Raw genomic sequence first — 15,378 nt, forward strand, 5'->3', positions numbered from 1 at the left:
ACATAACAAAAAGAGGAAAGAAAAATGTTTTGAGTAAACTTTTCCATATCTTGTTTAGGAAAATGAGGAATTATTATGTAACCCTCCAAATCTCTCCGCGCGTGTTTATTTTTATGGACACTGTAATGTTCTTCTATTTTCATTTCATTGAGTCTGAATGAGTATGGATGAAAATTAAACTATTTACTTCTTTCACTATAAATTTCTCATAAGCAAAACATATAAGAGCAAGATATATAATAGCATTATAGTTGATCCTCTAAATGAGTCCTTAATTTAGAAGAAAGCCCAATTCACAAGGAATTTATGCACTTTCATGCACAAAATCTTTATCCAAGTGTTGAGAATCCTCGAGCATGTTGCCATTTGTCCTTCATGCACGAAGAAAGGGACAAAAGTACCTCATACCAATGATATACTTGTTTTCACACATTGTTTTTGCAAGCAATGAAACAGGTTACTTGATTTCAGCGTTTGCGACTGACGTTAACAAGGACTTGTATTGTTAATTACTGCATCATGTACGACAAGGCATTACTAGCCATGAAAGTCGAATTTATGTACGTTAAGGTGGTTTGGTGGAGAGGGTAGGATATGATATGGGACTAATAAGGATAGGATATGATATGAGGCTGATAAGTCTATAATCTGTCCTGTGTTTGATGAGCACATGATTAGCAATCTGATAAGATTATGTAGAAGGAGAAAGGAGAAAGAAAAAACAAAAGATAATGCAATAAATACAAATATATTGGGTAGCGTGAGGATATATTGAGTATCTAATATTGGTATCCTATCCTGTTGAATCCTAACCCAGCTCCCCCATAGGATAAGAAATCATGTATTTGATAGGATAAAAGGAGACAATAGGATAAACTAATCATATCTTATTGACCCACTAAACAAGAGATGAAAATAGGATATGATAAGTTATCATATCCTATCTTCTTTATCAGGTGCTCCAAATAGGCCCTAAGAGATAAGACGTGTTGGGATATATATTTAAGTGTGATGAAGTTACATAACACATATTATGATTGCTTAAGATTTTAAATTGAGATATAACATATTTGATATAGTTGATATAGCTTAAAATTACTCTACCCTTGTCCAGTTTAGGAAAATGCAAAGAGAAAAAATGAGGAATTATTATGTAACCCTCCGTGTATAATTTTTAGAAAAAATATTTATCATTTTAAAGGATATAATTTTATGTCATTTTAAATAAAAAGACTATGTTTTGTGCATATTTAATTTATTGATATTTTACCTTCCCCTTCTAAATGCTCCACAGTAATCTCTTTTTCTTTTCTCATAATTTTGTAGAGGAGAAATTAAGGATGTGTTTTTACTTTCAATACTATTTTATAAAACAACTTATAAAAGCTGTTTTGTAGAAAAGAGTAGAAAATAAATCTGTTTGATTATAATTACCGGAACGTCATTGATAAAATGTTGTTCTCCGTGTTCTGTCACTTTTAAGAGTAAAAATAGGAAAAGAAAACAAAAACAGGTAAGAGTTTAAAAACTAAAACCTAAAAAACTGTTATTCTCCATTTTTTGTTTTAAAAACTAAAAACAGACTTTGTCTTTAAAACAGTAAATACAAAAAAATTATATCAAACAAATTTTTTTAATTTTTAAAATTAAAAAACTGTTCTACGTAATCGAAGTCAAACAGAGCCTAAGAATGTAAGAGGTCAATAAATATATACAAAAACATCTGTTTTTTTTTTTTTGAAAAACTCATCCTATCGTTTAAAAAGACACAAAAGTGTGTTATTTATAACAAACATTTTTTCCCCTTATTTTTATGGACACTGCAATGTTCTTCCATTATTATTTCATTGAGTTTGAGTTTGAGTATGGATGAAAATGAAACTATCTCCCCTACTTCTTTCACTATGAATTTCGCATAAGCATTTTATTTATTAATCTAGAAGAAACCCCAATTCACATGTAATTTATGTACTTTAATTCATACACGAAATCATCATACAAGTTTTGAGAATCCTCGAGCATGTTGCCATTTGTCCACCATGCACGAAGAAAGGGACAAAAGTACCTCATGGTATACATGTTTTCACACATTGTTTTTTCAATCAACGAAGCTTCACCTATTAAAACCGGTGTGAGTTTTTGTATCTCGGGTGAGCGTTTGGTTGAGGAGAAAATTTTTGAATACTAGAAAAATGTAATTGATAGGAAAATTGTTGGAAAGTGAGTTTGGTAGGAAAATGTAAAAAAAATTGTTTGGTTGAAAAAAAAATTTACTAGAAAAATTAGATAAATTTTATAAAGTTTATGTTTGGTTTGAGGTGAAATATAGATGGGAAATAAGTTGTAATTACAAAAATATCCCTACTTTTAAAAAACATTTCAATCACTAGGAAGCATGATAAAGCTGTCAATGATATTGAGATCAACACGATCCCAGCGGGGCATTTCTGTCTCACCATTGTGCACATTTTTTTTCAGTTGCCTTGTTATCTTCAAATACCACCTCGAATGTGGTTTTTTCAAACAGTAACTTTTGCATCAATCTGAATGAATGGGGAAGATGGTTGCCTAGCTTTTTTTTTCTTAAACTTCTACCAAACATAGAGTAATTAAATACTCACTCTCATTTACCCATCAATCTCACAACAAACCTCCTACCAATAAGTGATTTCGAACCCGAAAGGAAGCTAATTCAGTAACGTATATAATAAATAATATAAGAATCAAAAGTAACGTCCGAAGTCCAAACATGATATAGTCGTGTGTAGGCGTTAATTCCGAAGGATTAATGTACCTATAAATCGTCACCACTATTGATTTACCATAATCCATCATCACATTTTTAACCACAACAGAAAGAGAAAGAAAGAGCTCTGGTGATCAAAATTGGCTACTCTAGTTGTTCTAGAACGAAATTCTCCTGTTGAAGATGCTGAGGTTCTACACAAGTCCTTCCAAGGTATAATTAATCGTTCATATTTTTCTTCAGTTTTCTAATATAGTTTTAATTATTTTATGTTCTTACTTTATTTTTATAACGTTTGAATTGTGGCTGTAACTTGCATTTCACCCCCAGCATTCAATAATTCATTTCCTCCTTTTCTGATTAAGTTCAAACTTGTAATTATTATTTTTTTGTCTACATGCTTGAAAATAATTTTATTATAATATTTCTTTATGTCATCATTCCACTTTTGTTACTATATAATTTTTTTAGCAGCTTTTTTATTAATGTATAAGTTAAAAGTAAAATTGTCTCTAAGTTTTATAGGTGTAAGACGTAGAGAAATGTTAACGGATTCCACTTGTGGATTAGGCCTAAAAAAACCCTTATTGCAACTTAATTTATAGAGCTTGAATTTTATCTATTTATTTTGAATTTTTACATATATGGTACACAGCTTCCAGAAAATTCGATAAAGGGATTAGTTGAACAAACTCTGACATTGTTAATGTACCTAACATGTGGCTGGTACTCCATACTTTTACATAACATAATTTTTACTGAAAGTCTTCCATGTATGCTGATAATTTTTATAATTATTATATATTTCTTTTGATCCCAAGTCGAAATTTTATGGTAAGTGATTTATATTTTTTATTTTTAGTGTTATTTGCATTATAGACACATCCTTATGATGATAGATTTTGATCTGCAATTGTTATTTGTGCAAATCATACTCTAGATGTTACAATTCAGAAAATTATAGATACACCGTATCATCATGCTTTATATTTAGAATCAAATCATGCCCTTTAAGACCTTTAAATGGCTAATTTTAACCGTCCAAGTGGCCTTGATTTGTGCTGAGTTGGGTAGCAATAAAATTTCACCAATCTAAATAAACTATTTGCATTTGTTTACATGTTGGTCTGTCACTAAAGTAATGCCAAAATTGGGTTAGAATTTGAATGCATTGTAACAATAGGAAAAGGACAGAAAATTAATGTAATAAATTATTGTCTAAATAAAGCTATAAGCCTTATCGGATTACAAGGCATGAATTGGGGGATTTAAATTATTCATCTTTGTAGCACTTCCCAATAGAAGAGTTACAACATAACTGTACAAAGCACACGCTATTGTATACATAGTATTATAAATAGAAGACCTGTGAAGATACGTTTCTTCATAACATCATCATTGTTAGCACTCTAGAGAATACACATTCAACTATGGCTACACTTATTTCTCCCAGTAACCACTCTCCCCATGAAGATGCTGAAGCTCTCCGAAAGGCTTTCGAAGGTGTGATCAACCCCTTATTTGTTTTTTGAATCATGTTTATTCATTGGTCTAATGGATTCCCTCTATGATGAAAAGCTTTGAAAATTTTGCAATCTTGATTAGTACTTTCATTTCAGTGTAAAGTCGAGTACTTTTTTTTTTTTTTGGTCCATCAGGGCAATCAGTTAGAATGGTTGATGAATCTGATACTCCTATGTATCTTTAAAATGGGTGTTTAGAATGGGTTAGATCATGCTGATTCACTTGATTTTCAACTTTGTAGGATGGGGGACTGATGAGAACACTGTCATAGTAATACTGGGTCATAGAAATGTTCATCAGAGGCAGCAAATCAGAAGAGCTTATGAAGAAATTTACCAGGAGGATCTTGTCAAACGCATGGAATCTGAGCTCAAAGGAGACTTTGAGGTACCATTAATATCATGATTAAGCACAAAAAAAATGATCTTGTCAATGTTCTATGTGCTTTTGAAATTCATATGTACTAATGAGTTTTTGAACTGTGGAAATTGTACTTCAACAGAAAGCTGTGTACCGCTGGAATCTGGAACCTGCAGATCGTGATGCTGTTTTGGCCAATGTTGCCATCAAGAGTGGTAAAAACTACCATGTCATTGTTGAAATTTCCTGTGTCCTCTCCCCTGAGGAGCTCTTTGCTGTGAGGCGTGCTTATCTCAATCGCTACAAGCGCTCCTTGGAAGAAGATGTGGCATCTCATACCTCTGGCCCTATCCGCCAGGTAAAGTCCTTTTCCATTAACTTTCTGCAATATTTCTTTTCCATTTAAATTTAAGAAAGAATGCTAAATAGTATGATTAGATGAAGGGAATTGAACCTCATGTCAATGTAGAGGATTCAAAAATTACTCCCTTTATCTAATTGCAACCCTCCATTACCTTTGATTTGTATTTGGATCTCGTATGACCTCATGTCAATGTATGACCTCATGTCAATGTAGAGGATCCAAAAATTATTCCTCGTTAAACCCCGAGTAGCATGGGTGGGGTGAGGTAATCTATGCAGAGAGCCTTACCTATTTATAATTGCAAAGAAACAGTTTCTCGAATTTGAAACTGACCTTTTGGTCACAGAAGAACAGTTTTACCATCACTTTCGCGTCTTCCATATAAGATTTTCATTCACCTTAATAACATATTTCATTGTATAGTGTTTTGGAATTTTCAATTCGACATATGGGATTAAATATTTAATCTAATGTGAGGTTTCTGAATTACAAGAAGAATATGGAATTTTATGGTACTTGTGATCTGAGTCAATGTGGTTGATTTTGAGCAGCTTTTGGTGGGGCTAGTGACCTCATTCAGGTATGTTGGTGATGAGATCAATGCAAAATTGGCACAAACTGAAGCTGAAATTCTTCATGAGGCTGTGAAAGAGAAGAAAGGCAGCATTGAAGAGTCCATCAGGATCTTGACTACAAGGAGCAAGACTCAACTTATTGCAACTTTCAATCGCTACAGAGAGATCCATGGTACTTCCATTACTAAGGTATAAAATGAAGAGATACCTTTAATTTCCTTTTCCCATGTCACTAAAGTAATGCCATTCAAAACAAATAAAAAGATGAAAAAAAAAGTTCAGATGTTTTATTTATAATTTGATATTTTGATCCCTTTTATGCCTTCAGAAACTGTTGGATGAAGGATCTGATGACTTTCAGAAGGCATTGTACACAGCCATTCGTTGCTTCAATGACCATATTAAGTACTATGAAAAGGTTGAACTCTCATTTTTTTCTTCTAGTACTATACAACAATCTCACTAACCATTGAAATTTGGGTTGCACTAAGAGACTAGTCCAATCTTTTTCATAAATTTCACCTTATTGTCTGCTCCTAATAAGAATTTCCTATTTTATAGGTGCTGCGTGATGGAATCAAAAAGCTTGGAACTGATGAGGATGCACTCACCCGTGTGATTGTGAGTAGGGCTGAGAGGGACCTGAAGGTCATCGCTGATGTTTATTACAAGAGAAACAGTGTTCTTCTTGAGCATGCTATTGCCAAGGAAACCTCAGGGGACTACAAGAAGTTCCTTCTCACTCTGTTGGGCAAAGAAGATTAAAATTCTTCTCTGATGGCATTTGTGATTTTGAGTTCAGAACATCAATTTATATTGGTGTCTGATGGTATTATCCCAGTTGGTTTTCCTTGTTGAGTCTGTTTTGAGTTTTCCTTGCTTTATCCTTTGTTATGTTTGCTGTATGACAACTTGAAGTTTATCTTATAGTTACTATGATAGCTTTTTGGTGGCTGTTATTGATGGTTCATTTTGAACTTGAATCCTTTATTTGAAGTTTGAACCATTATCAATGGTACATTACGTTTTTTTCCATCTTGCTATGAGTACATAATAGTTGAATTTTTCAGCTAAGAATATGGGGAGTGGAAAGTTAAACTCAGGTCTTTTACCACCAAAGGAGATCCATGAATCAATGGTGCAATGTGCTCAAGTGTTTGTGTACCGTGACCTTATAGCTACAAAAAATCTCAAACCTTATTTTGTGCCTCTAATTTAATTATTCTCTCCCATATCAATGACTAAAAACACATGCTTACGATTTTGCGTGGGTGCAAACGACCAATGATCCACAACTCCATTAGGTTCCTTAAACTGTTAAACACATAGGAGGACTTGCATCGTCCCATTGTTGTGATATATAATCTCCCTGCATTTAAAGATGAACATGTACACTTGAATGTGATTAATATTAGTTTGAGCAGAGAGCATTTGGGTAACAAACAAAGCATCCAATTCATCAGATACTAAAGATTTGAATCTTTATCTTAACTAAGTAATCTCAGACTAAGCCTCCAAAGTTCTGCCACAAAGTCATTTAGAGGTCGTTTGTCGGGCGTTATCAAAAAAGTAACTTTTATTTCTTCCTTATTTTAGAAGTGTTTTTACAAAAGTTAAAGTTATTTATATTTTTATAAAAATATTTAGTTTTTGAAAAAAGATATTTGACTTTTGATTTTTACTTTTTCTAGAAGTTAAAATTTTTAGCTTCTGAAAAAAATAGATTTTTGACTTTTTTGATAACTTTTTATTTTTTTTAAAAGCAGATATCCAAACAAATTAAAAATGTGAAGTGCTTTTTTTTTTAAGAAAAAAAAACAGCTTTTATAGAAGGAAAAAAAAAACTCATCCAAACGGGTCCTTATTCTTTTCATTCTCCTGGAATGTATTACATCTGGTTTACTAAAATTTCGTGGGGTAAGCACAATCACTCCATGTGAGACTCTTGGTGAGTCCAATAATTGGGGTAAGCACTATCACTTCTTTATTTGCTGATCATACAAACTGTTCGAACAAGAATTACTTCACCCTCTCAAAATTAGGTACAATGATTTTGTACTTTGTAAATCTGCCAGCACAAAAGAAATACTGTAATAAGCCAAACAAGGAAGGTGTCAATACAAAACAAATCAATCAAACAAGAAAACAGCATTGCAACACTTCAAAATGAAGAACCAAATCAAACAAATTCAATCATATGGTACAAGGATTGGTATTTGACTAAAACACAGCCTGTGCTGAAAGATTTCTTGTAACATAGAAACTCTTCTAAAAAATTCAAAGAGCAGCCTCTGTTTATTTCTATATGTATATCCTACTATTTAGATTTGTATTATTCCGGCCATTTTATAAAATAAAAAAAAATAAAAAAAAAACAAAAAAAAACCTATGCTATAGCTATGTATAATTGATTGGAGATTGTAAACTTTGATATCGATGCCCTATCATATATAGGTGTATAATTTTTTTTCCAAGGGGAATATTTTTTTACACTATCATTATGTTATGCTTAAGAGATCAACGAGAACGGCACGAGCAAAGGCCTACAGGTGAAAAAACGGGTCTAACCCATCGGATTGGTCTCTTTAACCCATCAAAAATGACGGGTTTGGTTGAGATTTTCAAACCTGTTACGGACCAGAGGAAGGCCCACGATAGCGAAAAGCCCAACCCGAATCAGCCCAGAGGTAATCTCTATAAATAGGGACTAAGGACCACAGGTATGACTGATCTCTCTAACCCTATTTCATTAAGACACGACAGTGCACACACACACCCCTTCTGGCTAAAGCCATCATATAGTGTGTAGTGATCAGTTGTCCCCAAGATACCTAGTTCATAGGTATCTAGAGAGAAAGTCCTAGATCCAACATCAAATACCCGACCATCGGTCGGACATATCTGCCTCAGGAAGAACATTGGCGCCGTCTGTGGGAACTTTTTTCCACTACTACATGATCGAAAGCCGTAATGGCGAGAAACACAAGAAGCGGATTGCGACAACCATCAAGATCGAATTCCAGGATCCAGTCCATCTCTCCAATTAGGGAGAATCCTTTGGATCATCGGCAGATAGATCCAGATGCAGTGCACGTTAGCGATGTGCACTCCGATTCGGCATCGACCTCGGCCATAGATCAGGACGCCCCGTATGTACAAGGTCTGCAACCAATGGAGGAACAAAGGGTAGAGGATGAGCAGGGACCAATTGGGGCAGTTGGTGACTCTCGAGTAACAGATATGGCTGTTGCGGCGGTACTTCGGAGGATGGAGGAAATGGAGCGAAGGCATGGGCTTGAAAGGGAGGCAGGTGCTAGAAAAATGCGAGAGCTGGAAGCTCGTATAGGTCGAGCCGTGAACCCGAACCCAGAACGTGCTATAACGCGGGTCATGAATGACCTACGGATCACCAGCACCCAGCAAGTAAACCCGGATGAAACCAGGGAAAGCTTCCCCTCTCGAGGCCAAGTAGGGAGGCCGAAGTAATAAAGCAGCCATGTGACCGATGTCCGAGTAAAAGCATAACAATCAGCTCGACTTGGGCATCCCGGCAACCTGAAGACTCAATCTACCGGGCTGGGGAGCAACTGTTATGGACCAGAGGAAGGCCCACGATAGCGAGAAGCCCAACCCGAATCAGCCCAGAGATAATCTCTATAAATAGGGACTAAGGACCACAGGTATGACTGATCTCTCTAACCCTATTTCATTAAGACACGACAGTGCACACACATACCCCTTCTGGCTAAAGCCATCATATAGTGTGTAGTGATCAGTTGTCCCCAAGATACCTAGATTATAGGTATCTAGAGAGAAAGCCCTAGATTCAACATCAAATACCCGACCATCGGTCGGACATATCTGCCTCAGGAAGAACAAAACCGTTCCGCATAAGTGTGGTTAAAATAGGTACAACCCGCCATGGGGCGGGTTGGCCTGCCAGGTTAGTTTTTTAATTTTTGGTTAAGTAGTATTTTATTTGTCATTAAGCTTTTGTGATATCTAAATTTTTTTAACTTAGTACTTCCATAGAAAATATAAAGAAGAAAAACTTTATTTATCACAAAAGTTATTCATATATGGAGGCAAAAATGAGTTCTTAAAGAATGTTTGTGTGAATATTATCACACTTTTAGGCTTGAGATTAGAAAAAAAAATTAAGGGGAGTGTAGACTGAAATCAATTAATATTATAAGATTCATAAAATGTAATTTATTTTTAAATTTTAATTATTTTTTATTTTTTAAACTGTTTGACCAGCCATAAAACGAGATGGGTTGATATTTTTAACCCACATTCAAGAGACGGGACAGAACAAGAATTACTTCACCCTCTCAAAATTAGGTAAATGTTTTTGTACTTTGTAAATCTGCCAGCACAAAAGAAATACTGTAATAAGCCAAACAAGGAAGGTGTCAATACATTACAAATCAATCAAACAAGAAAACAGCATTGCAACACTTCAAAATGAAGAACCAAATCAAACAAATTCAATCATATGGCACAAGGATTGGTATTTGACTAAAACATAGCCTGTGCTGAAGGATTTCTTGTAACATAGAAACTCTTCTAAAAAATTCAAAGAGCAACCTCTGTTTATTCATATATGTATATCCTACTATTTAGATTTGTATTATTCCGGCCATTTTATTAAAAAAAAAAAAAAACAAACAAACAAAATGCCTACGCTATAACTATGTATAATTGGAGATTGGAAACTTTGATATCGATGCCCTATCATATATAGGTGTATAATTTTTTTTCCAAGGTGAATATTTTGTTACACTATCATTATGTTATGCTTAAGAGGTCAACGAGAACGACACGAGCAAAGGCCTACAGGTGGAAAACGGGTCCAACTCGTCGGATTGGTCTGTTAAACCCGTCAAAAATGACGGGTTGGGTTGAGATTTTTAACTCGCCTCGCATAAGGGTGGTTAAAACGGGTTCAACCCGCCATGGGACGGGTTGGCCCGCCAGGTCAGTTTTTTATTTTTGGTTAAGTAGTATTTTATTTGTTATTAAGCTTTTGTGATATCTAAATTTTTTTATCTTAGTACTCTCATAAAAAATATAAAGAAGAAAAATTGTATTTATCACAAAAGTTATTCATATATGGAGGCAAAAATGAGTTCATATAGAATGTTTGTGTGAATATTATCACACTCTTAGGCTTAAGATTAGAAAAAAAACTAAGGGGGTGTAAACTGAAATCAAATAATATTATAATATTCATAAAATGTAATTTATTTTTAAATTTTAATTATTTTTTTTAAACGGTTTGACCCACCATAAAATGGGGCAGGTTAATATTTTTAACCTACATTCAAGAGATGGGATAAACCCGCCCCGTCCCAGTTTTGGGGGGTCGGGGCGAGCCAACTCACTTTGCCACCTCTACGGCCCAACCTAGGTAGTAGCAGCGATGTAAATAGACTAGGTTGGGCTAGGTTTTACCTTAAATAGGCTAGGACGGTGTAAAAGACTTTACGCCTAATCTGACCTATTAGCCTTGTGTAGACCCAAATTACAAGTTTGGTCTGACCTATATTTAAAAAATAAAAGCAATGGTCTAAGACTGTTAAACTGTTTAAGCCTATTAAACATTCAATAATTAAAAAAATAACTAAAATAATATTACTTTATTATTCAAAATTATTAAAATAATGATTTTATTTTTTATTTAAAATAAATAATATAATATAGGCCGTCTGTAGGCTTGTAGACCTAACATGTACAAAAAAGCTTATGGCTGCTTTCTAAATAGTTTTTTTAAAAGCTTTGATCTGTTCTATTTGACTATTTCTAATAGGTCAAGCCTGACCTAATATAAATTATAAGCTAGTTCGTAGGCCCCTGTGGGCCGGCATAGCCCATTTACTCCCCTAATCAATAGACTATGTTTAGTAGTTAGTAGTAAGTTTGGTAGTGGTGTAAAGTGGTACTGTAAAGCGTAATTGTAGGAATGATGTGTAAAGTACACGAATGGTAAGATAGAAAGTATACTGGTTTGTTAGGTTAGTTAAGTGATGTGGAAGCTATTTCAAAGTGTATAAAAGAGGGTTGTTGTAACTTTTAATAACAAAATCAATTTTTAGTTTCTTTCTTGTTTCTCAGAGCCACAAGGCTCTATCGTTCGTGTTTTCATCAGGAACCTTCTTCTTGTTCATGATGGAGGTACAAGATCTAGCTAAAGAGTTAGGATCTTTCCAACAGTGCATGGAACAGTGATGGGAGGAGAATCAGTTACAAATAACGTCGTTGACTACTTAAATACAGTAGATTCATCAAGTTGTTTTTGCGGTTAGAAAATTGTTCTTGTGACCCTTCGATTTTGAGATTCATATTCAACCACTGACCCAGAACCCTCATTTCTTCAAAATGCTCCTGCAGATGCGAATGATCCTCATTCTTTGCTGAAGTGCTTGTGTTTAGAATTTCCATCTTTCAATGGATCATATCCTAGAGCATGGATTTTCAAGACATAAATGTTCTTCAATCTCCAACAAGTTGTAAAGGAGTATAAGTTGCAACTCGTTACTTTGAAAATGGAAGGACCAGCAACCCATTGGTTTCAATGGATTTACAAAAGGGGGTCCTATTTGTACTTGGAACAAATTCAAGAAAGCAGTGCGCCAATGTTTTGGGGAAGAAGGGCATATGGATTTGAGGAGTGTTCTATCCAAAATTTTCATATTGGGTCTTTCAATGACTATATCCCCCAATATGATCAATCACTCATTAATCAAGTCACCGAGTTTTCTAATGAGGTGTTAGATAGCTTTTTCATTTCTGGATGACAACTTGATCTTCGGCGAGCAATCTAATTCCATAACTCGAATTCTCTTCATCAAACAATGCAATTAAAAATTGCTTATGAGGAACATCTCAAGGAACTATGTTCTTCTTTTTCATCACAACCTTAAAAGCGTACGCTGCAGAAACCTATTATTGTTATCCATTATATCAGCAATTACCTAGCTCCACCATAGTAGCATCAACATCTCTGAAATAGTTTACAACACCTGCAACAAGTAATTCGATAAAGAAGCTCAAGAATGAGGAAATGCAGAAGAAGAAAGAACTTGAGCTTTGCTATAGTTGTGATGAGAAATGGTCATCTCGTCATAAATGTAAAACCAAGTTATTACTCATAGTGGGAGATCCAGAAGAAGTGGAAGGAAGATAAACTTGATATTTCAACTGTGTGTTTATCTCATTCATTGGTAGCCTTCAAATAGGAGAACATACAATAAATGGTTAGCACAAGATCAGCGATTTGCTAACAGCTAACAACGTAACAGACTAAAACAAATAAATACTCTATCTAAACAGTCCTACGATTACAAAGAATTCAAACAATATACGTTACAAAGAATTCAAACCTACGGTTACAAGGAATTCAAACAATATACGTTACAAAGAATTCAAACAATATATTGTTATATATAATCTCCAACACTCCCCCTCAAGTTGGAGTATGTAAGGATGAAATGCCCAACTTGGGAAGAAAACTAAGAAGCTTGCGTTGTCCCAAGGCTTTAGTAAACAAATCAGCAAGTTGGGAACGAGAAGGCACATGAGCTGTTGTAATATGCTTGGCTAGAATATGTTCACGTACAAAGTGGCAATCTAACTCAATATGCTTGGTACGCTTGTGAAACACCGGATTCGCTGCAATGTGTAAAGCAGCTTGGTTATCACAAAACAATTCCATAGGACTTGAGTGAGTGACCCCAAGAGAGGTGACAAACGACTTGAGCCACACAATCTCTGCTGTAGCTGCAGCCATTGATCTATACTCTTCTTCTGCAGAAGAGCGAGACACCGTTACTTGTTTCTTGGTCTTCCAGGATACGGGTGAAGAACCCAACATAATAAAGAAACCAATGAGAGATCGTCTGGTAAGAGGACATGAAGCCCAATCCGAATCACAATAGGCATGAATTTTTAGGTCACAATCCGATTTGAGGAGAAGTCCTTGACCAGGATCTCTCTTTACATATCGAAGAACCCGGAGAACAGCCTCATAATGAGCTAGGCGCGGTGAATGCATGAATTGAGAAAGGATATGAACAACATAGCTCAGGTCGGGTCTTGTGATAGTGAGGTAAATCAACTTACCAATGAGTCTTCTATACCGTTCAGGGTTCTCATATACTGGTCCGTCATCCAAGGCAAGACGATGATTTTGTTCTATGGGGGAAATCGCTGGTTTACATCCACTGAGCCCGGAATCAGAAAGAATATCCAGGGCATACTTACGCTGATATAAAAATATTCCTTTCTTGCTGCGGGCAATTTCAATACCCAAAAAATATTTCAGACTACCCAGGTCTTTTATTTTAAAACACTGATTCAGATACTCCTTGACTGCAAGACAAGCATGTGAATTATTACCTGCTAAGATGATGTCGTCGACATAAACTAAAAGTGCAAGAGACACCTCCCCTTTTTGCATAGTAAAGAGCGTGTAATCAGCTTTTGACTGAACAAATCCATATGCCGTCAACAAACTGCTGAGTTTGGAAAACCAGTTTCGGGGTGATTGGCGCAAACCATACAATGACTTTGTAAGACGACATACTTTATGCTTAGACCCAGTACTGAATCCAGGGGGTAATCTCATGTAAACTTCCTCACTTATTTCTCCATTCAAGAATGCGTTATGAACATCAAGCTGGTGCAACTCCCAGTTTCTTGCTGCAGCCACTGCAAGCAATGTACGTACACTCACCATCTTTGCCACTGGTGCATAAGTCTCACTGTAATCTTCTCCGGCAATCTGATAATTACCTGCAATCACCAATCTTGCGTTATACCGTTCCACCGTTCCATCAGAACGATATTTTATTTTAAACACCCACTTGCTTGGAAGAGCACGCTTCCCTGGAGGTAAATCCATGAGGCACCATGTATGGTTGTCTTCTAAGGCTGTGATTTCAGCCCTCATGGCTTCCACCTATCGGGAGTCTCTCATAGCATCTTGAAATGTACGTGGTTCATGACCTGTGTCAATAGCTGCAACAAAATCTTGATGTTGCTTAGAAAAGTTAGTGAGGCTAAGATAATTGCACATAGGATACCGAGTACCAGAGGTGACATTGGTTTGAGTAGGGGGAGATGAAGGAGTGTGTGTTTCAGCTACTTGACATGCATAGTCCTGCAAATAAGATGGTTGTTTCCTGGTACGGTGCTGGCGTGTGACTGTTTGACGCAGATTTGCTTCCAGCAACTGCTGTTGGGTTGATGCATCACTAGAACTCGAACTTCTTTCTAGTAAGGAGGACTCCCTAGCGGCAACTTCGTTAGTTGGTGTTGCTTCCAGCGAAACACTCCCCCTATCGTCCAGAGGAACACATGATCCACTAGGCGTTGGGCTGTCATTTGATGCATCAGAACCGTCATGGACAATTTGGCCTTCGTCAAAGTAATTTGGCTCTGTAGGCACACGAGAATTTGGTGCAGAAACAGATTGTACTGGAGCTTCGCGAAAAGGAAAAATATTTTCAAAAAATTTTACATCCCTGGACACAAAGCTTTGTTGCGCTTCTATATCAAACAATCTCCAACCTTTCTGCCCTATTGCATATCCGATGAAAACACATCGTCGCGAACGTGGAGCAAACTTGTCAGTTGGTTTCGGTCTTGTATTAGCAAATGACAGACAACCGAACGTGCGCAAGTATGTATAATCTGGTTTAACTCCATGCAATTCTTCATGTGGTGACCTGCCTTGGAGAACTCTTGTAGGTGTTTTATTAATTATATGAACAGCAGCAAGAATACTCTCCTCCCAAAAATCAACA

General features: G+C 35.7%; 1 protein-coding gene across 1 annotated transcript; it reads left to right on the forward strand.

The window, feature by feature from the left end:
• Nucleotides 1-4,130: 4,130 nt before the first annotated feature.
• LOC133294835 (annexin-like protein RJ4) lies at nucleotides 4,131-6,556 on the forward strand. The gene is made up of 6 exons (XM_061493590.1): nucleotides 4,131-4,249; nucleotides 4,512-4,657; nucleotides 4,773-4,988; nucleotides 5,546-5,758; nucleotides 5,898-5,987; nucleotides 6,131-6,556. Exons 1-6 carry the CDS (start codon nucleotides 4,177-4,179, stop codon nucleotides 6,332-6,334), a joined length of 942 nt encoding a protein of 313 aa, XP_061349574.1. The 5' UTR covers nucleotides 4,131-4,176; the 3' UTR covers nucleotides 6,335-6,556.
• Nucleotides 6,557-15,378: the final 8,822 nt, after the last annotated feature.

Source organism: Gastrolobium bilobum, unplaced genomic scaffold, assembly GCF_033153095.1.
Source record: "Gastrolobium bilobum isolate Gb01-03AN ecotype WA unplaced genomic scaffold, APGP_CSIRO_Gbil_v1 utg2160, whole genome shotgun sequence".
NCBI lineage: Eukaryota > Viridiplantae > Streptophyta > Magnoliopsida > Fabales > Fabaceae > Gastrolobium > Gastrolobium bilobum.

Bases quoted from the DNA above. Each gene is read 5' to 3' on its own strand.
- LOC133294835 (XM_061493590.1), top strand. From the start codon at position 4,177: ATGGCTACACTTATTTCTCCCAGTAACCACTCTCCCCATGAAGATGCT. The intron at 4,250-4,511 runs GTGTGATCAACC...TCAACTTTGTAG, and splicing joins TCTCCGAAAGGCTTTCGAAG to GATGGGGGACTGATGAGAAC. The intron at 5,759-5,897 runs GTATAAAATGAA...TTATGCCTTCAG, and splicing joins ATGGTACTTCCATTACTAAG to AAACTGTTGGATGAAGGATC.